The sequence below is a fragment of the Amorphotheca resinae genome (genome assembly GCF_003019875.1).
Source record: "Amorphotheca resinae ATCC 22711 unplaced genomic scaffold M430scaffold_1, whole genome shotgun sequence".
NCBI lineage: Eukaryota > Fungi > Ascomycota > Leotiomycetes > Helotiales > Amorphothecaceae > Amorphotheca > Amorphotheca resinae.
Genome location: NW_020194471.1, coordinates 2,533,702 through 2,560,132, shown reverse-complemented (window position 1 = coordinate 2,560,132; position 26,431 = coordinate 2,533,702). Strand labels below are relative to the sequence as shown.

Sequence of the window (26,431 nt, the reverse complement as noted above, 5' to 3'; positions counted from 1 at the left end):
CCCTGCGTTTCCTCCGACTTGCAGAGGCACAAAAGGCATACATCTAGGCTTATGTCTTTGGCTATCTCTGTGTATGTGTCTAAGTACATCTGAAAAGAGGACTCGATTTATCATTCCAATTCTCTGAAGCCCATTACTCACTCGTCTGGAACGTTGAGAATGACTTCACGCTCAACTTATTAAGCCCCTATTCGCGGAACGGACAAGTCTGCTGCTGCTAGTAAGCTTACTCCGTAAAGTCCGCCCCAGGAATATCGCTACAATATGGGCGTGTATAGTGCCAGCTAATACCTCCTATATTCCGAGACTGGTAGAGGACAAAAGTAAGGGGTCCGTCGGAATATAAAGTGTCGAGGATATAGTAGATCTTACGATGAGAGATCGATAATCGGCCAAGGGCCTTCTGCTTCCTGCTGGATGAAATATTGAGGCTGTTTTACGTCATCCCTGTCACGTCTCAGAATAGCAGCGTCTCTGATGTGGCTCCGCCGCATTGCTCAAATCCAACGTCCAGATCCCTTTGCATTAACGAACACCTCCCATAAACCATATGTTCGCCTAGAGTCTCTTGTACAAAAAACAAACTTCTTCTTTGCTAGTACCTATTTTTCTCCCCTATAAAAAAGAAAAGAGGTGACCATTGCGCCGTCCGTCCTCGGGTCAAGAGCCCAATCAGCACGGATAGCCAAGCCACGGTTCTCGACATCTACCTCCGTACATATCAACAATTTCCAACATTGTTCATCAGGATACTTGTACATTCGATGAGCCGCCGTGCAGAGATAGCTTCTGAACCTCTACCAACATCCTCCAAACGCAGCCAGCAGAGCTGATCGCCCATTCCCTCCACTTCCGAAAACCCAACAACTGCCGCAATGCCTGCAGACTACGACTCAACTGCGAAGGCCCTCGCATTATCAGCGTCCCCAACGAGCTCTCCCTCTCCAGAACAACAAGACAGCAGACCTCCATGGACTCGGCGTATCTCCTCTGGAGTCCGCCGAGGCACGGCCTCCTCACCATACTCAACTCAAACCAACCGCTCCCTCAAAGACCAAATCCTTCAATCTGCCGACAAAGTTAGACGCCAGGTCCTCACAACCTTCAAAAGCCTCACTCTCCTCCAACAAATACTTTCAGTCACCCTCCTCATCATCTGTTTCGTTCTCGGCATACTCTTCCTCGTCTTCAACGAGAAAATTTTCGGTGCCTTGGCCCCAGCAGCTCAGAAGTGGCGAGATGTCCCAGGGGGATGGATGGTCTTATGGGCGCTGACCTTCATCTGCGGATTTCCCCCAATAATCGGGTACTCGACGACCGTCACCGTTGCCGGTTTCGTATACGGGTTCCCCAACGGATGGTTCATCGTCGCCAGCGCGACCGTCATGGGATCTCTGGCCTCATTCCTCGCCTCCCGAACCATACTCTCAAAGTACGTCCACCGACTCGTGGGCGCAGACAAGCGTTTCGAAGCTCTAGCCCTGACGCTCAAACATGACGGGCTTAAAATCCTATGCATGATCCGATTCTGTCCTCTCCCCTACTCCCTCTCCAACGCCGCCATGTCCACCTTCCCCACCGTCCACCCTCTCTCCTTCGCTCTCGCAACCCTCATTTCCAGCCCCAAACTCCTGATCCACGTCTTTATCGGGAGCAGACTCGCGGATATCGCTGAGCGGGGAGGCAGCATGGATACCAGCACCCGGCTCATAAACTACGCCAGTATCACCATCGGCGTCACTTTGGGGGTCTCGGTGGGATGGATCATCTACCAGAAGACAATGGCGCGTGCTGAGGAGCTGGAGGCCGAGGAACTAGAGGCTGGAAGGGGCGAAGGGGCCGCGGACTCCGGAAGGAGGTATAGTGATGCGGGCCTGGAAGATCCGGATGCCGCTGTGTTGATGGACGATGATGATATCAGTCTGTGGGACAGCGCGGGGAATATGTATAGAGATGAGTTTACGGATGGGAGTGACGAGGATGTCTTTGCTAGGGGGGATGGGGATAAGAATAAAGGAGACAAGAAATAAGGTAGAGAGAAAACCGCGGGCATAGGAGTTGCAGGTGTTTTTGGTCAATACGGGCATGACATGCTGGGTAGGCGTTCTGGTGTTTCTGATAGATCAAACGCTATAGACATCAGGATTACGATACAAAAGAGTATGAGAATTCTAAGTTCGATTGATTATAATTCATCAATCCTACAAGACATGGTTCAAATTTCAATTCCTCGCTCCTGATTCCCAACGCCACCGCTTAAGAACTGCAATCGTCAACTCGTACATCATCTCAATCATTAATTATGTATTTTTCCACTGTTGCATCAATGCCATAGCCTGATCAACCGGGTACCCTATGAAGACGGGTCCTGTAAAGATCATCTGCGGCCCACTACCATTTGACATCTTGGAAACCCCAGGAGGCTGAATGAAGGCCGGCGTTGATTGGAAGGGCGGTGGTTGGGTTTTTGGGCTGTCATCTTGTATAGGAGTTTGCTCCTTCGTCATTTGCTCATGTGGGAATGGACACTTGCCTGTAGGCCTTGCCGTCCCCGGTAAAGGTTCCGCTTGAAGGGATTCCTTGGTCTCCGTTTTGGGGCCATGTCCAAAAGGACACTTTCCTGGTCTGGGAGAGTGCTCAGCTGAAACAGGTGCAGGTGGAGGAGAGGTGGGTCTCTGCCCCAAAGGTTCCTCATATATAGGCACCGAAATACCCCAAGGCCGGCTCGGAGATTCCCCTACTCGAACTTCTTTCAACGGTCTATCAAAGTGGCCTTCTCTGTCCTCATCGTCCTCAGGAGGGGGGACCTCTTCGTTCTCGACATCACCAGTACTGACAGCCTTTGCCCAATTTTCAACTCTTTCGTTTGAGATTTGTTCGGCTTCTAGAGCTTCTTCTTCCTCTTTCGTCGGCAACATAGGTTGGTGTTTCTGACCCAGCCCTTGTATCATGCTCACAAGGCTTCCATACTTCGCATCTAGCTTCTTGATATCTTCCTCATTTCTCTGGTAACGTTTTACGCAAATTTCATGACTTCGTGGAATTTCGTGCTTGTGGGTTTCAAAGTACCTTGCAACCTCTTCCGGAGAGTGCTGGTCTAGATATCGGATTGGACATTTCGCTGCAGACCCTGTAGCTGACGGAGGTGCAGAGCACATTGTCTCAGCATACATAGCTGCACATATTGGATCCGCCGAGTGATGCGGGGTGGGGTCTTTCGCGTCTAATGGAGTCAAAGGCCGGTTAGACTCGAGGGTGCTAGCACCCTGGGAATTTGCGGAATCCATTGTAGGATTTTGACCTTTGGCTTGAATGGCATATGGACACGATAAAGAGCTCTTCTTCCCTGGTACTGTGAAGTCCTGCTCAAGAACTGTCGAGAGAGAGGTTCGTCGGGCAGATAATCTCATGTTACTACTCGTGCCGGATATACTTCTTCCACTCACCGTGGATCCAGCGGATCTAGCCCCTAAAGCCGCAAGCTGTTGTGCTGCACGCCGTCCGTCCCTTATAGCGACAGCTGTTTGCTGTTTTGACCTTGTCCAGCCTGCCGTGGGCAGTGGGACTGATCCGAGACGATCGGGAGCCGAGACCTGAAGATCCGGAGGGAGTTGCAATTGTGCCAACGTCTTTGATATCTCCGGATCGGCCGGAGCATACTTGTCCGCTAAACACTGATACTTTGATAACTAAGTCAGTACAAGGCGACGTGAAGGTATGAAAATGGACAAGTGGGATGCAAGAATTAGATTCAGAATAAGTGGTGTTTGTCGGTCGTCGCTGCTATAGCAGCTCCAGATCTAGAGCTAAGATGTTTCATCATATAGGTAAGGGGAGGGGCTTTGGCAAAGGATTGCTGGGGAGATGAAAGACGGTCGAGCTTACCTGTTCATGAGCAAAACGGAGTTTGTGCTCCAATATAGTCTTCCGATCACTAAGGAGCTGAACTTCATCTGCCAGAATATTAAAATTATCAGTCAAGGTCTTGGTGAGTTCCTCGTAGTCGAGGTCTTTGTATGGCATGATGTTGTGTGAAGGTACGAGGAAGGGTTCTTTTGAGAGAAGTTTCGTTTCGCCGCGATGAGGCGGGAATGGCCTGGGATGACAAATTAGCGCAGCACGTGACTCAAATAGTAGTTGTGCCTTAGGCAGACATATCTGGCCGGAACTTATTCCCGCCAATGAAAGTCCAGGGCATCAGGGAGTTGACATTGGGATATAAATCTCGAAGATGTATCAGTCCCAGAGGTACAGTAGGTATTCAGCAGACTCCAGAGTACTCAATAATAGAGCAGTCCCTGTCAGTTTGTCGTAGTGAGTTTGCATTGATTGCCTTGTCCGTACGTAGCAGCCCAGTATGGAGTACATTATCTACCTACCTACCTACCCTTATTATGTATGCGAGTTCAAGAGATGTTTCAGACCAGCAACCTCCTCCCTTCAGCCGCATAAGTGTATGGTCCAGTTCGCTCTATTGTGAAAACAAACCCCACTCTGTCTAAATGCTTCTGCTTCTGCATCTGTTTCTGCTTTTGCTTCCATCTTCCTTTGTGGACCCAGGATCATGAGCTCAAGCACGAGCCTTTTATCGTTTCGATGTCGATCTCGATAGGCGATCAATAGCTGCACTATTCTTCTTGAAGAGGACCGAGAGTCTGCACCTCCGCAACAGCCGGCAGCATGGCGCATGTCGAGAGGTCTTCGATGGAGGAGGCCCCTATGCAGAGTGCTGCTTTTGAGAGGCTTCCCGACGAAATAATTGAGCTGTGAGCTTTTCCTATGCCAAACCCCCAAGGATACATCTCCTGCAGCTGGCTAACCTTCAATACCTCTCAGAATCCTGCAGCTCGCCACCCCGAATGTCTTTGCGTCCTTAATTGTCTTGAATCGTAGATGGCGAATGGTGTCACAGCAAGCACACCTCTACGCCCATCACCTGTCGCAATGTCCCTCCTATTCGGCTGCCCACCATACCGTCCCAGGCCCCAATGACGAGAACAATCTGCCTCAACTACGCCGACTTTTTGCCCGCGAGATAAAGCGCAATTTATTCGAAGCATATTTACGGCCACAAGAAACAATTATCAATTTGGTTTCAACTTCTATAAGTTCATCCTCGGCACCTGGAGGGGAAGCTTTCCATTTTAGCCTCTCTCCGGGGGGTCATTATGTGCTTGCCTATAGCTCATCTCGAATACATGTTCTAGACGTAACAGGGCCAGAGGTTACAGTCAAACGTGAACTCAAGATATTGCGGAGGCCGGCTTCTACGACGATTACCGATGATGGAAATTTGCTGGCAGTTCTTTCGACGGATCTTCAAGTAAACCTATATGACTTAACGGGCGAGTATCCCAAGCATATCAGGGCAGTGGCATTGGATTACACACCTCGTACGATCTCTCTATCGCCTACCGGCTCTGTACTGGCTGCAGCATATGAGTCGGGTATCGAGGTTTCTTCATTGGATCCAGACTGCGTAACCACAGAACGGAGAGCAGTCAAGTGCTATGCTGCGGATTCCCTCTCTTTCTCCAAAAGTGGAACTCAATTGCTAGGGACAACGGTTCAATCACAGAATCCTAGCACTGTTGTTGTTACGGCACCGTACTATGACCCTAGCGGTAGCTTGCCAAAAGAGAGCATTAGCGCTTTATGGACAACATCCATTCTCTTTCCAAATGGCAGCCGTGATTGTAGCCATGCGGTCCTCCTTCCAACCCTGTCAAATGACGAGGCCAGCTGGACTTTTACATATGATAGAGTCTTCGAGACATTCCGCGCAGTACGGGTTGACGAATCATTACTACGGAATGGTACAACTTACTTCCCTGGACCTGTGGCCGATTCGCCTTCTAAACTCTTGCCGAGCACTTTACCAACAGCAAGTAAAGCTGGCGATCTCGTTGCCGCTGGATTCCAAGAGTCTATATGGCTTTACGGCATCCCAGAAGATCTCGAAGCCCTTCCCAACGTCAACAGTGGAACGAATAGCAGTGTAGAAAGTGAAATCAGTGTCCCTTTGACCCATGGCAAACGCCGGAATAGTGCGTCTTCATTGCGCTCCGTCCCTAATAACTCTCAAAACAACAGAATTCCACAGTGGCAAGTGCTCTGTGATAAAGCTCGAGATACGTTCGTTGAGGGCCGTAAAATCTCCTCGCTGGATCGTGTTAGTGCAATGACTTGGGTAAACGACTGGTCTACGTCTTTTCATAAAGAGAGATTGGTTGCAGTTGCTCCTGGCGTAGGATGCCAGTCACCGGAAATCGATCGTTCCCATCTTATGAGTCCGGTAGATGGTGGCCGTATGTCCATACTAGACTTTGACTACTCTCTAACTAATGGGAAGAAACGAACTGTCACGATTGAGGTTGGAGCGAAAGAGCCCGATACATTGGAAGAGGAGCACAGAGATCTTGATACCGAGGTGGCTTTGGCAAGGAGAAGGACAGTTGCACAGCGACGTCGAAGTCGTAGCAGTGTTGCCAGATCAGCGACTGCTGTTGGGGGTTCTGTTGCTGGTTCTGCATTTTCTGCAATTCCACCCATGCCACCCACGAGGGACTTGGGTGACCCGTTTGATACTCCGGCTTTGAGGAGGTTTAGTCTTGCAGTTCTCCCGACCGACACGTTGGAGACGGCGTCTATCGACGAAGAACAAGAGGCCTTAGACGGACCATATTCTCACACCAGTCCTCGATCGGGGACGACACTCCGCCGAGCTGCAACTGCAGCAGCAGCAAGCCGGCGATTCCATCCTCGTGCGGTTGCCCAAGAGCATATCGAATATCGTCGAGCTGATGGCCGCGAGGAACATCCTCATGAGAGTGATGCAGACAATTGGGTGCCTCCACCTCCTCCATACACAAAGGATCCCGTCCCGCCGCTGCCTGAACATATTCAAAGATCACTACTTGCAGAGGCTGCGGCAGCAACCTTGCAACGGGCAAACACCCAACGTGCCCCAACCCTTGATTTCCCTGGTTTGGATACGCCTGGTCTGCAGCGATCCCGCACGTTGGGGTCCGTAAGCTCGAGTGGATCCCGAAGAGAGTTTCCATTTCCTCGTACGCGGAGCCATTCCACAATGAGAACGATTGCGGTCTCTGTTGGTGACGAGCAACGGCCTGCCACAAGTCCCGCGTCCCCAGTATCTCCTTTATTTGACGATCTCTACAATGTCTCTCCCCCCGGATCGCCACAGCCAACCCATGATAGAGCGCCAACACCGCCGACACCTCAAGAAGTAGCACCACCAACCCCGCCAACACCACTAACGCCACAAACCCCACCAGTGGATTCACATACTGAATCGGAACCGTCACCCTTATCTGTATCAACGCCGCCTCCAACCCATCAGATACCCAGAAAACCAGTTGGGGCCGATGCCAGTAATATTGTTGAAGTTCATTCAGCTCCAGCCGAGGCTGCGAGAGCTACTATGCATCAATCTATCTGCCCAGCTCCTCAGCCAGTGACTGATAGTCGTCCTCTGGGGGACGGGGAAACCACGACGGAGGCTCGCGAGGTCCCCCTCTCGGACACGAGTTTGACGTCTGCTCCATCAGGGCCCACTAGAGATAGAATGGAAGAGGGAGCGATTCCGCATCCGTCTGAGGGCCATAACATCACAGAGCTACCTCAGGATACATCTGTTCAACAACATGGTCACGAGGAGATGCAATCACAACCTGTATCACTGTTGAGACGTAGTGAGACAGCCCCGAGCGCAGGATCTCCTGCATCTACCGGAGAGGAACTCATGCCAGTCTCCAGAACCAACACTGCACCAGTGGCATCAGAAACACTGGACACATCTATCAACACCACTACTCGATCTCGAATTATGAGTCCAAGTGCCGATCAACTTGCTCGGTTGAACAGCCGCAGCGGTCGCCCAGCCGGAATCGTTGACCCTCGGCGTCTTTCCGGTACCTTCACTCAACCTCGAGGGACTTCCCGGACCCAGCGTCATTCCTGGACTTCTTCTCAGCACACTCCTTTAGTTCCATCCTCCGAACAAGACTTTGGACCTTCACCACCCAGTGCCGCAGTTGGAGCCCGCCGCTCCTTAGCCCGCTCCAACACAACCTATACGCCTTCCTCACGACCATATGCTCCCCCCTCAGCATCGTTCTCACGACGCATCAGCATTAATGCTCCCAGCCACCACCGCCACACCTCGTCAGGCTCTAGCCTCTGGCCAGTGCAGCGGCTAGACACCATCCAGAGCGCCAACTCAACTGCTGAGCCTTCACCCTGGCCATTGCAAAAGCCAATCCCGGTTGGGGTCTCGAGGCAGTCGAGTAGAGCCGAGAGAAGCGCAGCGAAGAATATCAAGGATGCGAAGAAGAGGGGCTGGAGGGCTAGTATCAGGAAAGAAAGCAATGGGAAGAGTAAGGGGAAGATGGCAGATGGGACGAGTGATAGCGGAATGAAAAGGATCATGGGTCGTGAGAGGCGGAAGAAGCATGGGGCGAAGTGTGCGATGATGTGAATTTTTTTCCTTTGTATTTTTTTATTTTATAATTGTCAGACTAGCATTATAGCGGAGTGGGCGGTATTTTGAAGATTGTTTTGGATGGTGATTCCTGCCTTTTGGATCATCAGGGGGTTTGTTTAGCGGTGATATCCGACATTGATAGATAGGAGTACTTCTTGGAGCGAATTATCCTCAGTCATTTGATAGCAAAAGAATCTATTGACATACACGAAAGACAGCTAGCAACATCTCTCTTTTTTTTCATGTCTTAGATCTTCGTCACCCCTTTCTCTCTTTCTCCGTGCTATCAAAATCTGCAAAAAAGGAATCAACCCGCACGCATTCTTCTTCTTTTTCACATTTTATTTATCTATTCCAGCTTCAGCGTCTCAAACTGCTTGATGGTCTCCTCGAAAGCCCTCTTCTCGGTCTCGAGATCCGCCAGCTTCTTCTTCTCGATCTCCTGCAGCTCGGCGCTGACCTTCTCCTTGTAGCCCGGGTCGGCGAGGATCTTCTTCTGGCGCTCGATGCCCTGGTTGGTCTTGTCGAGCTTCTTGCTCGCCTTCTGGATCTCGCCGTCGATGTCGACGCGGCCCTTGACGTGCAGGAAGACGGCGGCGGCAGCGGACACGGCGAACACCACGCATCCTGGAGGCCGCGAGTCGGTGGCGGAGAGGATCGAAATGGAGGCGACACCCTTGCCGGAGAGGGACTTGATGGATTGGATCTGTGAGGTTGCGGTGCTGTGGGAAACGGGGTCGTATGTTTGAATGTAGACTGTTGCGGTGTTAGTAGCTGGTAGATTCTATGGCTGTAATGAACATACCTGTTCCTTGATCCTTGAGCGAGTACTCGGCCATCAGTGATCGGATACCCCTGGAGATGCCTAGCACAAGCTCATATGCCTCCTCGGACTTGGGGTCGTCCATCGTTGGGTCATACACTGGGTATTTGGCGACGACGATCGACGGCGTCTTGTCTTCTGGGCGGCGTGGGAGACGTTGCCATAGCTCTTCCGTCAGGTATGGCATGTAAGGGTGGATCATTGTCAGAGCACCTTCGAGAGCTGTGTACAGAGTGTCGAGTGCTGAACGCTTCTCTTCCGGAGTTCCATCTTGGAGGATGGCTTTCGAGTTCTCAATATAAACATCGCACAGGTGATTGTACCAGTACGCGTAGATGATTGACGTTGACTTCATGAATTCACGTTCGGCCAAAGCTTGGTTCACTTCCTTGGCAGCAGTTGTCATCTTGTGGAGGATCCATCGCTCAGCCAATGACTCCTTGCCAGTCAACGCTGCGGTCTTCCGGGGCACAAAGTCGGCGTCTAATTTACCCAGCACATACTTGGTCGCCTGGTAGATCTTGTTGCAGAATTTGCGGTATCCGTGAATGACCTTAATGTCAAAGGCAATGTCTCCGCCACCGGTGGTATACGCCACCAATGCGAAACGCAGTGCGTCTGTACCACATTGTGGAATGCCATCCGGGAAAGCAGTTTTCTGGTATTTTGTAGCCCTCTCAACCTCAGCAGGGTTAAGGTTTCCCGTCAGCAGCTTCTTGTGCAGGTCTGTCAGGGCGATACCCTCAATAACATCCTGGGGATCAATGACATTGCCCAGTGACTTCGACATCTTCCGGCCTTCCGAGTCGCGAATGAGCGAATGGCAGTAGACCTCGGTGAACGGTACCTTGCCAGTAAGCTTAATACTGAACATGACCATTCGTGCAATCCAAAAGAACAGAATATCCCAGCCAGTTTCCAGTACAGTGGTTGGGAACAACGTCTCGAGGTCGTGTGTCTTGTTTGGCCAACCTAGGGTGGCAAAAGGCCACAGACCAGATGAGAACCAGGTGTCTAGAACATCTTCATCTCTCTTTAAGGTGAAGGTCTTCCCGGGTAGAGCTTTCTTGGCTTTGAGCTCAGCTTCCTCTTGCGTTCGACCTGCAAACCACAACTTTCCGTCACTCTCATCTCCTTCTTCGCCCTCTATCTGTGCGAAGTACATAGGTGCTTGGTGGCCCCACCACAGTTGCCGGGAAAGACACCAGTCGTTGACATTTGACATCCATCTGACATAACTCTTGGCAGCGCTCTCTGGCAATATCTTGATCTCCCCAGACTCAACTGCATGCAGAGCATCCGCAGCCATCTCTTTCATTCTCATCCACCATTGAGGTTTCAGTAGAGGTTCGATAATGTCCTTCGACTTATCGCACAATGGGACCGTCATTGGGTTGTCCTTCTTATCAACGTAGAGGCCAGCCTTCTTGAGATCCTCTTGAATGGTGTATCGGACATCAAAGCGCTTCTGCCCCTGGTAAGCACCAGCATTCTCGTTCATCTTCCCATCATCTGTCAGAATATTGATGAATTTGAGGTTGTGTCGTTGACCAAGTGCAAAATCGTTAGGATCATGAGCTGGAGTGATCTTGACAGCACCAGTACCGAAATCTTTCTCGACATAGGTGTCTGCGACAATTGGCAGGAGTCGACCCTCGATAAAGGGATGGACAGCATTCTTTCCAACAAGATGTTTGTATCGCTCATCATCGGGATGTACTGCAATACCAGTGTCTCCAAGCATGGTTTCCACACGAGTAGTCGCAACCTCGATTGTTTCATCTGAGCCTTCAATCTTGTACTTGAAGTGCACAATTACACCAAATTCAACCTTTTTGTCATAACCCGGTACGTCTAGCAAGGTGCGACCTGGCAATTCCTTGTTGACGACTTCAAGGTTAGACAGGGAGGTGTTCAATTTTGTGCACCAGTTCACCAGTCTGTTTGCCCGGTAGATAATCCCCTCATCGTGCAACCTCACAAAGGTCTCTGTGACAGCGGCACTAAAGTTCTCGTTCATGGTGAATGCTTCTCGGGTCCAGTCAAACGAGCCGCCCATTCTTCGCTGAACATTGTTGATCTTTTGGTGATACTCGTTCTTCCAGTCCCAGACAGTGTCCACAAACTTTTTCCTTCCCAGATCGTGACGCGTCTTTTGCTCCCGACGCCAGAGAAGATTCTCCACGACACTCTGAGTCGAAATACCTGCATGGTCACAACCAGGTAACCACAAAGTGGTTTTGCCATGCATACGATTCCATCTAATCATCACATCTTGTAAAGCATTGCCTAACGCGTGGCCCATGTGAAGATTTCCAGTGACATTGGGCGGTGGCTCAACGATGACAAAAGATCCCTCTGGCTTGACCTTGCCATCTACCGTGAACTCGGGTTTGAAAAAACCTTCCTTCTCCCACCACGCATACCATGCGGATTCCACGGCGGTTGGGTTATAGGCTTTGTACTGGGGATCGTCGAAGGGTTTGATGACTTGGCAACATGTTAGCCTCTTGTAGAACCAAATCTGGAGGAGTGGGACAAACTCTTCTTTTCGCCGGCAGGTGTCTCCTCTACGTACGGGGGGAGCACATCATCCTCTGCCTTCTTTTCAGCCTTGGCCTTCTTCTCTTTGCTTTTGCTAGACGCAGCAGAGGCGGCGGCGGCGGCTTTCTTTTGGTTCTTTTGGTCGAATTTCGCCTGTTTCTCAGCCTTCTTGCGTTCTCTCTCCACTGTGTACAAAATAAGTCAATATTCGTATTCGCAACAGCTCAACGGGATATGGTCCCGATGCTTGGGGCTCCGTACGCTCTTTTTCGCTCTTCACTTTCTTCTCACCACCTGCAGCCTCTGCAGTTCCAACCTTGCTGCCCGCATCTTGTCCGGCAACAGCAGTTTTGGTCTCGTTCAAAATCGGAGTTGCATTTCCGGATATCGCCCCGGTCTCTTGACCGACTATTGAAATTTGAATGTCAGAAAATCCTCGAAAAGCCGGTGCTTCAATCACTTACTTGCAGCGTTGGTAGCCATTCTGGCGCGGGGATGACTCAAGGTTATTCTGAAGGGCCGCCTGGGCACCCAGAGCGCTCTGGACAAGATTTTAGACGTCGTGCTGGTGTGCCCCTGGCAAATCGAGGGAATACGGCTGCGGCGTTGCGAATTGATAGAAGGTTTCCAAATTTCTGTTTTGCCAAAGTATTTGGCCGCTGGATGACTCGCACGACGAATCCGAAGAAGCAATACAGCAGGCTAAACGAGGCATCCGTGCAAAAATCATTTCTTATAGCCTTGCGCACCAGGCCACTCGCTTGCGAGGCTGATGGATTTCCCTCGTTCTGCTCATCCCCGTCATCTCAAACATCATTTATCCATGAGTGAACCCAGGCATCTTCAACAGGTCCCATATCCATGAGGGTCATGTTGATATTATATAGGGGAGGACCTGGGGGTTTCATGCTGCTATCTAAGCACGACCGGACAGAATGGCCATTACCGCGCTTCCTAAAGCCACCATTCAACTCCTAAATTCGGCCCAGGTCCTCACCACACCCACGTCTCTTGTCAAGGAGCTTATTGACAATGCCCTTGATGCCAAAGCAACATCTATCGACATTATTATCTCTCCAAACACCCTGGACAAGATCGAGGTTCGAGACAATGGGCATGGCATCCGGCCCGACGACCTTGATGCCTTGGGAAGACGCGGGCATACTAGCAAATTGAGATCATTCGACGAACTGAGGCTCCTTGGTGGTATTACTTTGGGCTTTCGTGGGGAAGCACTGGCCAGTGCAGTCCAACTGGGGGAAGTCTCAATCACCACGAAGACTGAGGGCGAACCAGTTGCAACCAAGGTCAAATTGAAAGCGGTTGGCGGAATCGAAAACCAGACTCGTACTTCTCATCCAATTGGTACCACAGTCTCTGTTTTAAATTTTATGGCGAAGCTTCCTGTGAGAAAGAAGACCTTTGAGAAGGAAGCAGCAAAGACACTAGGCAAAGTCAATCAACTCTTACAAGCGTATGCCCTTGCACGGCCATCCATCAGATTCAGCCTAAAGATTACCAAGGGCGGTAAGGGTTCCTGGTCTTTCGCACCTCGTCCAAATAGTGGTGTCAAAGAGGCAGTTTCACAGGTCATTGGTAGAGATGCAGCCTTGCAATGCATCGAGAAGTCGTTTGTGTTTCCTGAATCAAAGTTAGAGGAAGATGGCGCCGAAGTCGACGAAGAATATGCTACAAATTCTGTCCCTGAGGATGCAATCGACCAAGGGAAGAAGTCCGAACGCTTCATTATCGAAGCCTTTCTTCCAAGTGCAGATGCAGAGCCTTCCAAGGTCGGGAACGGCCAGTTCTTATCGATCGATTCCAGACCAGTGTCACACGAGAAGGGCACAATGAAGAAGATCGTTACTGTTTTTAAAAAGTATATCAAGGACTGTCTTGCTGATGCCTCTGATAATCTGAGGAATCCCTTTGTTCGTCTGAACATAAAGTGCCCAGTTGCTAGCTACGATCCAAACGTGGAGCCTGCAAAAGACGATGTTCTCTTCGGAAATGAATCTCTTGTGCTGGAAGCGGTTGAGAAATTGTTTAAGACTGTCTATGGCGAGTGCAAAGTCGCACCAGCTGCACCGGCCCCGCGGGTCTTGGCCAAAAGTGTTGACAATTTCGAACTGCTTCTTGCCCGAAAACCTGCCACATTATCTAATAGGGATCAGCAACAATCCGCACAGGCTGCGCCTTTAATAGCACCGTCCCCTGGCCCATCATCTCCTCCACATATTTCTAAGTCACCAAGAACTAATGTTGAAGAAAACGCTGATGAGCCATCCACCAACAAGCAGAGAAAATGGGGATTCACCATGTCTACGGACTTCACCAAGGAGGCTGAAGACTTTGAACAACAAAACCAGCGGAACAATCACGGAGCAGGTCCGGCACGGGATGCGGATGAGGAGATGTTACCAGAGCTGACAAATCCTCTGAATCCATGGATTATTGCCAAGATGAGTGCTCCTAGTACTCGAGGCTCTGCGACAACCTCGAGGGATGTCAATCCAATCTCGGCGTTGACACCTATCACCCCAAAAGTCTATCGAGTGTCTGAACCTGGTTCCGATGTCATTCATCGATCAAATACTCGAGGCCAGCAGACATCTCGTAGTGCCGATATTGAGGGTGTGCAGCCAAAAGTGCCGACGAGGATATCCATCCAGCAACCCATCGTCTCTTCCAACAGACAACAATTACCCATCGATGATGAGCCTGATCTATTTATCACTGATAATGAACAACCTCGTCAAACCAGCCGCAGGAACGACTTTGTCACCGCAAGAGATATCGCACCAAATTCTCTCATGTCGCCACCATCCACCCAGCTCTCCAAAGTTCCTTCAAGAGCCATTGGCTTAAACAAACCGTTTGTATCGCCCCTTGTTAATGACGGAAATAGGGCAAAGCAAGACAGTCTGCGCCAAACCAAGTTGATCCAAGATCCCCAGCCTTCTTGTGTCCAGGACGGAAATCATCAGGATATGCCCAACAACTCTGATCTCGCTTGGGCTATGGATTTTGAACAAAGGAAAGAGGATGCCACTCGTCGACGTCGTGAAGAGGTTAGAGCTGCCAGAGTAGCTGAAAAAGATTCCACCGCGACAAATGTGAGTCGATCTTCTCCGCATACAAATCGGTATAATGCCGCGATAGCCAGCCTGGAAGCGGGCCTGCCCTCAAGTCGTTCTAGTGCTTTGGAGGTGAAGAAAGCATTTTCTACATCTCTACCCGACGATGATCCGCGTGGATATCTTTTAAGACGACAGCAATCTTTGGCCTCTCATACAAGCAAGCCAGGGGATCTGCCGAAAATGTTACGTGCAAAGTCGATGAAGCTCCCATTGGAAAGAATTCCCCGCGATGCCCAGTTGCACCAACTGGTTCAACCACTTCCCACCGAGATCAGTACGCTAGGACAAACTGCAGCGATATTGGCGAAGGACGACATGTATATTAGTCGCGGAAGTCTGGCCGCTGGACTCGTGACGATCAGTGAGGAGACATCAGAAGTCGCCCGGATGCTTCAACGCGTTGTCGAAGCCTGGGTGAAGGATGCGGGTGATGAAAAGTTGGAGGTTGAGTATATTGGCGATTTCTCGATGCTGAATCATTAGGTGTGGCACACGATGTGACAGGAAAGGATCTTTGCATTTAGAAACCTATATCATTCCCGTTGCATTTCCAGATACCCATTTGCTTTATATAAAGAAAAGACATAGTTCATCATCAATTCTTTGGCTTGTATGTGACATAGGTGCCATGTAGAACCCTCATATTCAAACAATTGGATCCGGAGTATGCACCGTTGTTCATCTTGATCTGATTGCTAAACCAATGCGTCGGAAACGGAAATCGGAAAAAAGGGGGGGCGTTCGGTTGGCTTGTCAAGCGAAGTCGGGCGCTAAAAAGAGCAGATCCCGAACCCTATGATACCATTATCAAGGCTCCACCATTGAAGCCCGTTGAACCGCTGTGATCCGCCTTATAAATACTTAAGACACGAAACCATCTCCAAATCCCGGATTCCTAACAATCAAACCTCCATCTCCTCTCACAATGTCGACCGCACCAGAGCAGAACGGCCAGAAAAGCGTCGGGGGCCTTGATCACGGCCTCGCAGGCCTGTCCCTGTCCTCGAAAACCATCCACGCTGATGACTATCTCAACACAGACACAGATGTCGCTCCCGCGATGCACGTCGCGACCACTTTCCGCTACAACAGAAACCCGGACCTCTTAGTACCAGCAGCAGAACAACCAGACGTTGGTTTTCAATCCCCGAGACGTGTGAGAGGCAAATCAGCTGACCTGCCCCACTTCTAGCCTTTCGACCCCGCCGTTGGCCATATCTATTCGCGACTGAGTGCACCAAACACCTCGCGCCTGGAAGCCATCCTCTCCAGCATTTTCAAAGGCCCGGCATTGACCTACGCCTCGGGTCTCAGCGCCTTCCATGCTCTCTTGGTCCTGCTCAACCCCAAGCGCATCTCCATCGGGGAGGGTTACCATGGCTGCCATGGAGTTATTGGGATCCACGAGAAGCTCACCGGGTTGAAGAAGCTCGATCTCCACTGCCCTGCTGAAGAGTTGCAGCCGGGTGATGTCGTGCACGTAGAAACGCCACTCAATCCTCATGGCACGGCTTATAACATTAAGGCTTTTGCTGAGAAGGCGCATTCAAGAGGTGCCTATTTGACTGTTGATGCCACGTTCGCGCCCCCGCCTCTGCAGGATCCATTTGAGTGGGGTGCGGATATTGTGATGCACAGCGGGACGAAGTATGTTGGTGGCCACTCTGATATGCTCTGTGGTATTCTGGTGATCAATCCTGCGAGGCTCAAGGAGGGTTGGCTCAAGACACTTCAAGCCGAGAGGGTCTTCTTGGGCAATGTGATGGGGTCGCTGGAGGGATGGTTAGGAGTCCGAAGTATCCGAACTCTGGAAGTGAGGATGGAGAGACAATCGTCCAACGCTACAAAGTTGGTAACATGGCTGGACGCTGCGCTCCATCCCGAGTCAGCTAGCGAGAAGGACGCTGTCAGCGCAGAGACCAGCAAGATCGTACAAACGATTCTGGACAAGATCGAGCATGCCAGCTTGCAGAAAGACGCTATCAAAGAGGGCTGGCTGCTGAAGCAGATGCCTAACGGTTTCGGACCGGTCTTCTCAATCAGCTTGAAGAACGCGACTTTTGCACGCCGACTGCCAAGCAAGCTCAAACTGTTCCACCATGCTACCAGTCTGGGTGGGGTTGAGAGTCTGATTGAGTGGCGGACGTTGTCGGATGCTACGGTCCATCCCCGTCTGCTGCGTATCAGTGTCGGGCTCGAAGGCTGGGAGGATCTCCGTGATGACTTGCTGCAGGGCTTCAAGGCTCTTGCGGAGGAGCAGACGAAACTGGGACAGTAAGCAGATTAGACTTAGATTACGACTATAGATGGTGAATATGCATAGACGATCCCGGTATATCACACTCTCCGTATCTCACCTAATCTCACCGCGTATCTACCGTTTCTCAACCCGGAATCCGTAACTTAGCAGACATCTCAGGAAGCACTGACTTAACCCCCCTCGTGCATACATCTCGCAATACTATAGTAATATTGAAATTGACTGTGATCATATGTCAAAATTAAAGAGCGCCGAGCTAGGTCACGTTCTAGAAAGCGCCCCTTACGGAAACCAGGACACCCGTCGGTCCAGGTCCTCGGATGGTACCGTCATCCCATGATGATAATGTGGAGAAGGGTGGCGAAATAGATGGATCGACGGACAGGTATCTGGCACTGATAATGCAGTTGGAAGTCAACCATAGATCGCCATCGAACTACGACTATCAGAAACTCTTGTGACTGGGCAGGTCCAGGCGCACCGCAAGAATCGGAGCATGATCGGATTCTACACCGATATATGTAAAAAAGAAAATATGAATTAAAAAAAGAAAGTAATCAATTCGATTAGAATTTCAGACTCTGATCCTGACTTTCTGCAACTTGACGAAGCATCATGTTATCACTTGATTCACGATGATTGAGCGATGCATCTGTTCTCGAAGAGTCGAAGACTCCTCTGCTGACTAATTCATACAAGGGATATCCGTTCACTTTTGGATTAGTCAGCAATGAGCTAATCCCATTCCGGGTCAACATCCAGAGCTCAAGATCTCGAATGTCGAACGTTTCGACTGCAAAACGTTCATCCCACAGACACCTCTACAGCACAACACGAAGTAATATCGCGATACCCCTTCAATCACTGTGTGTGAACATACGCCTACATTCGCTATATCCCAGAACTTTAACCAGAACCACCGATCTTTCAGCGCTCTCGACTTTTCGCCCCCCGCCTCCCGCCAGCGGCGAACAATCTTTCTAGCTACACCCGCAACAAACAACCGCGCTCCCATCTCACCTCCACATCAGAGACATGGCGAACTACCTCGCCAGTATCTTCGGGACCGAAGCCGACAAGGTCAACTGTTCCTTCTACTACAAGATCGGAGCGTGCCGGCACGGCGACCGGTGCTCGCGCAAGCACGTCAAGCCGTCGTACAGCCAGACCATCCTGCTCCCGAACCTGTACCAGAACCCGGCCTATGACCCCAAGGTCAAGATGAACGCGAGCCAGCTGCAGAACCACTTCGATGCCTTCTACGAGGATTTCTGGTGCGAGATGTGCAAGTTTGGCGAGGTTGAGGAGGTCGTCGTTTGTGATAATAATAATGATCGTGCGTTCCCCCCATTCCCCCCCCCCTTCTTCCATTCCCCCCAAGAGAAGAAGAAGAACACCATGCTAACCAAGGACATCTCTATCTCCAGATCTGATAGGCAACGTCTACGCACGATTTAAATACGAAGACTCAGCCCAAAAAGCCTGCGACGCCCTAAACTCACGCTGGTACGCCGCGCGCCCCATCTACTGCGAGCTCTCGCCCGTGACCGACTTCCGCGAGGCCTGCTGCCGGCTCAACAGCGGCGAGGGCTGCGTGCGCGGCGGCTTCTGCAACTTTATCCATCGCAAGAACCCGAGCGAGGAGCTGGAGCGCGAGCTGGAGTTGAGCACTAAGAAATGGCTGCGCATGCGCGGCCGCGATGAGCGGAGCGCGAGTCGTAGCCCGAGTCCGGAACCTACGAGGAGGAGGTATTGATTTAGGTGGGAGTGAGGTCGACGAGCCTTTTTTTCTGTGTGTGTGTGTGTGTGTGTCTTGGTTTATTCGGGTTTAAGGGGCGATGGAATCAAACAAAAAGAATTCATCTATCTAAAAGATGACTTGACTTGACTGACTGACGCGATGGGTCAGAGATACAAGAAGAATGTAATTCAATCCAGTTTTCTACGGGATATGAGAGAAGAGGCATGCATGGTAGAGAAATACTCTACGGCGTTGTTTGGGATCATCGTCCTTGATTCTACGTATGGGGAAAAAAAACAGAACAGAACAGAACAGAAAAGCTTCTTTGTATCATAGGACGGACGACGAACACACTCATGCATACCTATGCAACAACACAAGGCGCTGGCTGGCTGGGTGTATGTATGTATGTAGTATGCAACCGGAATTTTCAGATATCCTCTCTAGTAAGCATAGGAACCCATGAATCATGCATGATACCTGTGAATCTGCCCTGCCCTTCACAGAATAATTAATGCACGTGTGCGCTCAAAAAGTTGTGTCGTTCAACGCCAACCCCGCTTCCCTTGTAGTCGGCCCCCCCTTCCCCCCTTTGTGTATTTTTTTGCTTGCTCTCCGGTCACGTGTGATAAGTCAGTCATCCATCATCTTTTTTAACTCTGCGCATCAACGAACTCATCCAGGCTGTTCGTGTCGGTATCTTGTCGTTTCAACCGGTGTTGCTCGGCCTCGGGGAGGTTTGCCTTCAGGTCCTGTTGGAAATCGATCAACGGGCCCTCTTTTGATGATGTGCTCGTAGATTTGAGTGTGTTCTCCAGATCCTTCTGCTTCTGCCCGTCGTTTTCTGTCTGTGCAGCTTTAAGGTCCGCAGGTATCAGGGATCCCTCGTTCTGGCCAAAGTCTATAAGGTCGTTTTTCTGAGTGGCGGCAGCGGCACCTGCTGAAGGACTTTGGGCTGGTGCTGGGTTCTTCCCGCCCGCCTTCTGCCCGGGGAGAATAGGCGCCACTGCCAGAATCTGCTCTGTTTGTTCCTGGGGCGTACGCCCATCACTGTGAACATGTTAGCACGTCTACTTGAGCGAGTTAGAGAATATACTGACATGGCGGCATTCAAGACCCAGTCAAGGCCTTCATCACCCTCGTCCCGGCCACCTGGGCCTGCTTCGACTGGTCTGAACAGCTTTGGGCGCCATTCAACACCATTCTCTGCTCTCTTGGCTGCCTCGTCTCGTTGCCTATCCTCTATCTTAGTCTTCTCGTCGGTTGCTAGCTCATGGTCTCGTGCCTTTACAGCCTGTGCTGTCTTGTACCATAGCCTCTGAGATTCGCGCTCGTCCTGTTCCTCCAGCGGCCTTGACAGTGGAGGAGAGTGCTTTGCCCTCGTGGCGTTGAAAAGCAAATCCTTCTTCCCAGTCTATTTGGATAACATCAGCACGGTGGAATGTGGATGAGAACGACAATAGGAACCTACCTTCATATCCTTGATCATCATTTCTCCGGTCCAGTTTCCAGACAACTCAAAGAGGGTCTCGCCCGTCTTATCATTCTTGATTGTGCCCCCAATAGCGTTGTATGTTCCGCCAAAGTATCCCTTGGTTTTAAACTCGATATCTGCGGTCAGCCCCAACTCTGGACATCGTACAAAACTATGGTCGCCAAGCTCGTATTTCATCTTCCCGAACAGGATGCCCCGAGCATACATGTTTGGCTGTGTGAGGATATATCTCTCCCCCTTTGGTGAACGTCCTCTGTTCGTAAGCCGCAGGATGGCAATGCCTTCCATCATACTGGCAGCTGAGTTACCGAGGAACTTGCTTCGGGGCTTCAGGGTACCATCGATGCGGATGTGGTGCTCGGGGGCCATGTAGAAGTAGCTGGATTTGGGAGGGTGATGTGACGTTTGTTCGGAAATATAGTAGCCTTTGGTGTGGTCTGGGAATTCCCAGTAGCAAGTAAATATCTCGCCAAGGATGGGATTGAGAGGCTTCTTGACTCCCCTAGAAAGCCATGTCAGACTTGTTTCCGGTCCCTCGTGAACGCGGGCTGTGCTTACGGTGGTTTGAGATGCCATCCACTGAGGTAGAACTTCACCACCGACACAAACCGCTTTACCGGATCGTCAATCTCGGGCATTGGGAGCAGCGTCTCCGGATGGGCCATAAAGCTACACACACACACGAATCAGCATTTCCATGCCCCCAAACCCAGCTTCCCCAACCTATCCGGATTCTATACGCACTTGGTAATCCTCTCCAACATGCTCCGCGGCTCCAAGATGAAGGTCGGCAGCACGACCCGGCTCAGGTCGGCGCCTGGCCGTAGCTGCGAGATGATATGTGAGAGCACTGCCCAATCCGATCAGCCGTCGAGCTCTCTCTCTTCCCCGCGACCGGACAATGCTCACCATTTCCCTGCTCCGGCTCTACGACTGTCGTCTCGTCCTCTGGGCCATCGGATCTCGATTCGTCAACCGACGAGCGCTGGCCTAGGGGGGTAGAAATGGATTAGCAACACTTCTCTCAAAATGACCACGACCGATGCGTCCGGGGCTCGCTGAGGGCAGGAATCCCAAGTACAGGCAAGGGCAAGGAGAGAGAGGGCGCCGACACATACTTGCCGCGGAAGTCCGACGATGGCTATGGAGGCTGACCATCGTAGCAAGTCTTGACTTTTTTTCCGAAATAAATGCGAAAGGGGGGTTCAGATGCCCTTGGTCGTGGACGTCGTGAGGGGCAGAGGCTGTGGAGGTGGTGTTGGGCAAAAGTGAAGTCTGACGACCTTTTGCCGTGAGGTAGGGTTCTGCAAGTGGTGGAGGGACGACGGGGGGTGACGCAGGCGACAAAAGCTCGGATTTTTTCTGGTTGGTGCGTGCTTTGGCTGAGGGGCGACGATGGGCGAGAGGGGGGCACGTGTTTCTGACTGGCCGGGGCGCCCGGGGGGGGTCCGCCACGGCTTCAACCCCATTACGGAGCATCAACATCATCGGGGATTTTCCACTTTTTCCCAAGACGTCTCTCTAAAGAACATGACTCGGGCTTTATCAGGTTCTTCTGGATCCATTCAACTTCAGAGCCAGCCAGCACAAGCCAGCCATTACGCAGAATCTAAATGGTGATTTGTATTATTACCCGGCCTTGTTTGTATAAACTATTTATTGATTGATCAAAATGCATAAATGATCACGCCCTCTCATCACTCCTTCCTGCTTTCCTGACTTCGACAGCCAAATTGTGAATTCCCTGGCGGTCAATGCATACCTACTTAGTTCCTGCGTGCTCAACATTGCTATCCACCCAGCCCGTTCCCGCGCCCCCTTGACTCCAGCCGCGCCTACAATACATACACAAGACGGGAAACCAAATCGTAACGCCGAAAAGGACTTTTTCCGAACAAAAGAAGATTCGTTGCCGTGCTGAATATCAATATTAAAAAGACATGTGTTGCTGGCTGTATAGGTTTAGGCTGGTTGATTATCCAGTGAAGAAGCACCGCTGCGTCGTCCGTCTACGAGTTCGGCCGAGGTACCCAAGAATTCGGGGTTCTCGGACTGGTCGACCGTTTGGATGTTGTGATGCTGTACGTATCCTACGCTCGTAGGCCTGTCGTCTCGGATATCTGCCGAGAAGAGCCCCAGAGCTGAGGCGTTTCCTGAAGAGCCCGGGTCCCCTAGAGCGGCGAAGCTTGATTTTGTGGAGATGGTAGAGCCCTGATTGCTATTAGAGTTTGAGCGGCCAAAGGGAAGCTCAGAGGACTCTAGTGGTCCCTCAGGATAGTGTTGATGAAGGAACCCTGACTCCATGAGGTCCACGCTTTGTGACTTCCTTCTTGAGCTTTTACGAGGAACCGTCGGTGACCGAGAAGGGGCATCAGGAACCAACGGGATATCGGTCATATCGGTCATATCGGTCCTCTTCACTCGTCGGCTGCCTCTGGAGGTGGCTTTCGAAGGGAATCTGCTCGGTAATTCAATGCCGCCCTCGCCGATCTCGATTCCCGGGAGCAGCGGCGGCGCGTCTGAGATCCGAGTCATTTCAAAATCACCATCCTGAGAGTCCTCGTCTCCCGATGTCAGAGGGCTAACCAAATTCTCATCTTCACGCTCGGCAGGTGCGGCAGGCTTGGACTGACCCCTGTTGGATGGCCCGGCATGGACCGACTCGTCATCAGAATCGATTGGCCCGTTCCGCACCCCTCCTGTTGCCACAGGGATTCCTTCAGGGGGTGTCTCGACCCCAGGATCGTTCCTGGCCACCATACCTGGTGGCATTCTTGCACTTCTGACGACCTCAAATCCCTTGCCCTTCTCCTTCGTCTTCCCCATAAATAGGCTCTTGAACCACCCTACGGCCGAAGCCGGAATACCGGTAGGATCTGCCGGCCCGGTTTTGGTTCTTCTACTAGGTATGTTGGCATTCAGAGCAGGACCGCGCACGCCATAATAGAAATCGACTTCTCGGGTGGTGTAGTCGGCTTTGGATCTCCGTGGCTCAGTTGGACTCCCATCCAGCGCTTGCTGGGCTACAGGCGTATTCCGGCCAGATATCGAGGGCCCTTCAAACGGCTCAATTTGGTCAGGGTTTTCTGGATCCGGTTGACTCCATCTCCTGTCCGCCAAATCACCACTGCCCCAGGATCCACGACTCCTAGCGCCAGGGGAATATGCATCCACAGTCGGGCGCCGGATCCTCGGTGGTCGGTAATAGGGGTCTGCAGTTTCCGTTGTTGTGATCCCAAGAACTGGGCCTCGATTTCGTCCCTGGCTAGATGCAACCGCCGCAGAGGGTAGAAAGGAGAAAGTACTTGCATCTCCTGCCGTGGTAGGGGTTTGCGAGCTGCCCCCACTTCCAAGTTGATGTGGGGGAATAGCCCCAAACGGCTCGATGCTGTCAAGGCCCGTACTCGGCCTGTTGAGTAGTATACCGTTGCTAGCGACCGATTGACTCCTCATTCTTCCACTCTCCATCACGTAAGACTTCCTATCATTATCAGGAACCAACATGGCCGCACTAGACAGTTGACTTTGTCTCGAAGTGGCGTCTCTCCGTGGCAACCGTTTTGAGAGTTGCCGCATGCCGAAAACCTTGACCAATCCACCTCTAGCGGCACCACTCTCATCACCACCTGCGCCAGCCATACGAGCTCCAACTTCAACGATGGTTTGGACAGCATTGAGCAAGAAGCCGAAAATGAGGACTATGGCGTGTATTAGAAGGATTACATATCCAATCCAGCCTTTCGGTCCTTCACCAACTCCGAGCGAGGGAGTAAATGCAACCATAAGGAGGACAGTGGCGAACCGAAGAGCCGCAAAGAAGGTGTGATATGCATTCATGGAAGTCGGCGAATGGAATGGACGGAACGCATGGAGCGTTAGAATAGTGATGACTTCGCAAATAGCGAGAAGAACGAGTTGCGCTACGCCGGAAGGTTGCACAGCCCCGATTGCCACTCCGCGGACAAAGGTTAATAGGACAGGCACAAGTGCGAAAGGTGCCGCATTGTCAGAATAGGTATTGTACAATGATCCGTATAGCAGTACGGTTGGGAGGTCGTCGAATAGGAACGACTTCGGTCTGGTTGTAGCAATGAAATAGAGAAGCCACACTGCGAACCCCACGATGAGAACCAACATTACCGAAGCCAAACCAACCGTATATGCCGGGGAGTCTGAGGCCACTACTAACTGGAACGTCGATAGTGACACAGCCGGGAGGAGGAAGTAATTGAAAACAATCCGAATAACGTTACCCACTGAAAATGGCATATTCTTTGCTCTGAGATCTTCTTCCGGGGTGTTGTTGATATGTCGATAGATCCATCGTAATAAGAATCCCACTTGGATGAAAGCCAAGACTGCACCAATAATGACGAGAAGCCAGACTGTCATACCAGCCCATACATCGTCCACGGCACTCATGCCGACCAGTTGCCGAAGGTTATCGAGACCATACGTTCCATTAGTGACATATATGCCATCCACCAAACTCTCGGTACCCGGACCATTACTAACGAAGCTCTCGTTGAACATGAGCGCTGACCAGGACACCTTGCTCACGATGGGTTGGTAAAACCCAGGGTAATTAAGAGTAAGGCCGCCGGTCAAGGCAACAAACTGGATATATTGCAAGCAATCTCCAAACCCCGGGGTCACCAAACGAAGAAGATCAGCATCTCGTCCATAGTTAGTTGTCCACCGGAAGATATCGGTCGTGCCCCAGGGACTGAAGATTGCAGCAAACGCAGTTGCAAATCCAACAAGTATGAGAACCACCAGCGGGATGAACTTGACAACACCAGTTAATCCACTACCAATATCAGGCGTAATTTCCGCGGAGATGCAGCCAATATCCGTAGCCGCTGCGTCTCCATTCTTGATCAAGAGCGTTGCGGTGAATGATGTGAATGCATACGATGAGAAGAAGTTGTGAGATAGGCCGAAGGCTGCTAGTTCATACGGATTGCTCCTATACAAGAATATTGAGATCAGTGTCATGACATACACCATATGGGAGGGGTGGCACAAAGCATACTGACCCGTTTGCACTGAAATTAGGTCCAAGGGGGCAAGTTGCATTGATGAGCGAATTGCAGAAATCGACCGACTGACTCCACGGCTCATATGTCAGGACATTGACCTTGTTGAAGAGCGTGGTGAGCTTCGGCTTCGGCAGATTTGGCTCGGGCTCATCCTCAATCTTTCCGCCCAGATTGGTCTGGTTGCTATTCCAATAGTCTGTATCGTTGGCTGGCGGGAGAATAACCAGATGGTCGGTTCCCGATCCCGTAACATTTCCATAAACAGTGACATTTAGATTGTGGCTTGGGTCGCTTATGTTGAATTTGGCATCCAAGAACTTGGGCACAAATTGCAGTTGTAATGGTGTATCGTCCTGGACCTCCTGGGATAAGCAGTTCTCGAAATTTATGAAGACCGCCGAGGTGGGAATTGCCCAAATAGATATAACCAGTACCAACAGGTACGCCAGTGTGCCAAATCCGCTGCGTCGAGGCCGGCAGAGGGGCGTATCTGCTCTTGGGGTATAGGTAGCTGGCTGGCGTTGATGGCAGAGAATCTTCTCGGGCTGCTCGTCGGCACTGCTCCAGCTTGGCTGTTCTGCTTCCCTCGCGGCTGTACCGTTCATCATCATCATCCTCCTCCTCCTCTTCCCCACCACCGTGCTTTGATGTCCATCCTGACTGCCGTCTCTCGACTGTTCCATGGCATGGATGCGAAAGGTGGTACCAGCTATCCGCGGCTCCGCAGGCGATGTTGTCGTGGGTGACTGCTCAGACCACCATCATGCTCTGACCAGCGTCATCCAGAGAGGTAGAGTGCCGGACGAGGAGGGGATGGCTGCGGTGCGGACCGTTGAGACGTGAATCCCAGATTCCTTGCTGATCTCACTTGGCTGAACCT

At 51.2% G+C, this 26,431-nt stretch overlaps 9 protein-coding genes across 9 annotated transcripts; 5 read left to right on the top strand and 4 right to left on the bottom strand.

Moving 5' to 3' along the window:
- Positions 1-540: 540 nt before the first annotated feature.
- M430DRAFT_32496 (hypothetical protein) lies at positions 541-2,217 on the top strand. The gene has a single exon (XM_024866183.1). The coding sequence runs from the start codon at positions 876-878 to the stop codon at positions 2,028-2,030; it is 1,155 nt and encodes a 384-aa protein (XP_024725477.1). The 5' UTR covers positions 541-875; the 3' UTR covers positions 2,031-2,217.
- M430DRAFT_113225 (hypothetical protein) lies at positions 1,898-4,042 on the bottom strand. Its single transcript, XM_024861504.1, has 2 exons — positions 3,886-4,042; positions 1,898-3,680 (listed from the first exon to the last, which is right to left on the bottom strand). Exons 1-2 carry the CDS (start codon positions 4,021-4,023, stop codon positions 2,301-2,303), a joined length of 1,518 nt encoding a protein of 505 aa, XP_024725476.1. The 5' UTR covers positions 4,024-4,042; the 3' UTR covers positions 1,898-2,300.
- Positions 4,043-4,645: 603 nt separating this feature from the next.
- On the top strand, positions 4,646-8,843 carry M430DRAFT_38656 (hypothetical protein). Its single transcript, XM_024867265.1, has 2 exons — positions 4,646-4,766; positions 4,837-8,843. The coding sequence occupies exons 1-2, from the start codon at positions 4,681-4,683 to the stop codon at positions 8,498-8,500; spliced, it is 3,750 nt and encodes a 1,249-aa protein (XP_024725475.1). The 5' UTR covers positions 4,646-4,680; the 3' UTR covers positions 8,501-8,843.
- Positions 8,844-8,855: 12 nt separating this feature from the next.
- Positions 8,856-12,530, bottom strand: M430DRAFT_55371 (hypothetical protein; the record flags this gene model as incomplete). The annotated part of the gene is made up of 5 exons (XM_024868536.1): positions 12,338-12,530; positions 12,135-12,281; positions 11,873-12,058; positions 9,312-11,819; positions 8,856-9,262 (listed from the first exon to the last, which is right to left on the bottom strand). Exons 1-5 carry the CDS (start codon positions 12,354-12,356, stop codon positions 8,856-8,858), a joined length of 3,267 nt encoding a protein of 1,088 aa, XP_024725474.1. The 5' UTR covers positions 12,357-12,530.
- A 148-nt stretch (positions 12,531-12,678) lies between these two features.
- On the top strand, positions 12,679-15,604 carry M430DRAFT_32492 (hypothetical protein). The gene has a single exon (XM_024866182.1). The coding sequence runs from the start codon at positions 12,809-12,811 to the stop codon at positions 15,494-15,496; it is 2,688 nt and encodes an 895-aa protein (XP_024725473.1). The 5' UTR covers positions 12,679-12,808; the 3' UTR covers positions 15,497-15,604.
- A 231-nt stretch (positions 15,605-15,835) lies between these two features.
- Positions 15,836-17,362, top strand: M430DRAFT_131966 (hypothetical protein). Its single transcript, XM_024862222.1, has 2 exons — positions 15,836-16,145; positions 16,206-17,362. The coding sequence occupies exons 1-2, from the start codon at positions 15,939-15,941 to the stop codon at positions 17,289-17,291; spliced, it is 1,293 nt and encodes a 430-aa protein (XP_024725472.1). The 5' UTR covers positions 15,836-15,938; the 3' UTR covers positions 17,292-17,362.
- Positions 17,363-18,075: 713 nt separating this feature from the next.
- On the top strand, positions 18,076-19,492 carry M430DRAFT_38652 (hypothetical protein). The gene is made up of 2 exons (XM_024867264.1): positions 18,076-18,609; positions 18,701-19,492. The coding sequence occupies exons 1-2, from the start codon at positions 18,309-18,311 to the stop codon at positions 19,027-19,029; spliced, it is 630 nt and encodes a 209-aa protein (XP_024725471.1). The 5' UTR covers positions 18,076-18,308; the 3' UTR covers positions 19,030-19,492.
- Positions 19,493-19,667: 175 nt separating this feature from the next.
- Positions 19,668-21,503, bottom strand: M430DRAFT_94147 (hypothetical protein; the record flags this gene model as incomplete). The annotated part of the gene is made up of 6 exons (XM_024869819.1): positions 19,668-20,064; positions 20,115-20,428; positions 20,486-21,011; positions 21,068-21,178; positions 21,254-21,359; positions 21,419-21,503. Coding segments are annotated over 6 exons (1,539 nt in total), but the record flags the coding sequence as incomplete, so codon positions are not given.
- Positions 21,504-22,471: 968 nt separating this feature from the next.
- On the bottom strand, positions 22,472-26,156 carry M430DRAFT_92424 (hypothetical protein; the record flags this gene model as incomplete). The annotated part of the gene is made up of 2 exons (XM_024869709.1): positions 22,472-25,478; positions 25,549-26,156. 2 exons carry the CDS (start codon positions 26,154-26,156, stop codon positions 22,472-22,474), a joined length of 3,615 nt encoding a protein of 1,204 aa, XP_024725469.1.
- Positions 26,157-26,431: the final 275 nt, after the last annotated feature.

What these genes read in the sequence shown, in the direction of transcription:
- M430DRAFT_38652 (XM_024867264.1), top strand. Translation starts at nt 18,309, where the DNA reads ATGGCGAACTACCTCGCCAGTATCTTCGGGACCGAAGCCGACAAGGTC. An exon ending in TTGTGATAATAATAATGATC is followed by an intron (nt 18,610 to 18,700) that starts GTGCGTTCCCCC and finishes CTCTATCTCCAG; the next exon opens with ATCTGATAGGCAACGTCTAC.
- M430DRAFT_131966 (XM_024862222.1), top strand. Translation starts at nt 15,939, where the DNA reads ATGTCGACCGCACCAGAGCAGAACGGCCAGAAAAGCGTCGGGGGCCTT. An exon ending in CAGCAGCAGAACAACCAGAC is followed by an intron (nt 16,146 to 16,205) that starts GTTGGTTTTCAA and finishes CCCCACTTCTAG; the next exon opens with CCTTTCGACCCCGCCGTTGG.
- M430DRAFT_32492 (XM_024866182.1), top strand. Translation starts at nt 12,809, where the DNA reads ATGGCCATTACCGCGCTTCCTAAAGCCACCATTCAACTCCTAAATTCG.
- M430DRAFT_113225 (XM_024861504.1), bottom strand. Translation starts at nt 4,023, where the DNA reads ATGCCATACAAAGACCTCGACTACGAGGAACTCACCAAGACCTTGACT. An exon ending in TCCGTTTTGCTCATGAACAG is followed by an intron (nt 3,681 to 3,885) that starts GTAAGCTCGACC and finishes TAGTTATCAAAG; the next exon opens with TATCAGTGTTTAGCGGACAA.
- M430DRAFT_38656 (XM_024867265.1), top strand. Translation starts at nt 4,681, where the DNA reads ATGGCGCATGTCGAGAGGTCTTCGATGGAGGAGGCCCCTATGCAGAGT. An exon ending in CCCGACGAAATAATTGAGCT is followed by an intron (nt 4,767 to 4,836) that starts GTGAGCTTTTCC and finishes AATACCTCTCAG; the next exon opens with AATCCTGCAGCTCGCCACCC.
- M430DRAFT_32496 (XM_024866183.1), top strand. Translation starts at nt 876, where the DNA reads ATGCCTGCAGACTACGACTCAACTGCGAAGGCCCTCGCATTATCAGCG.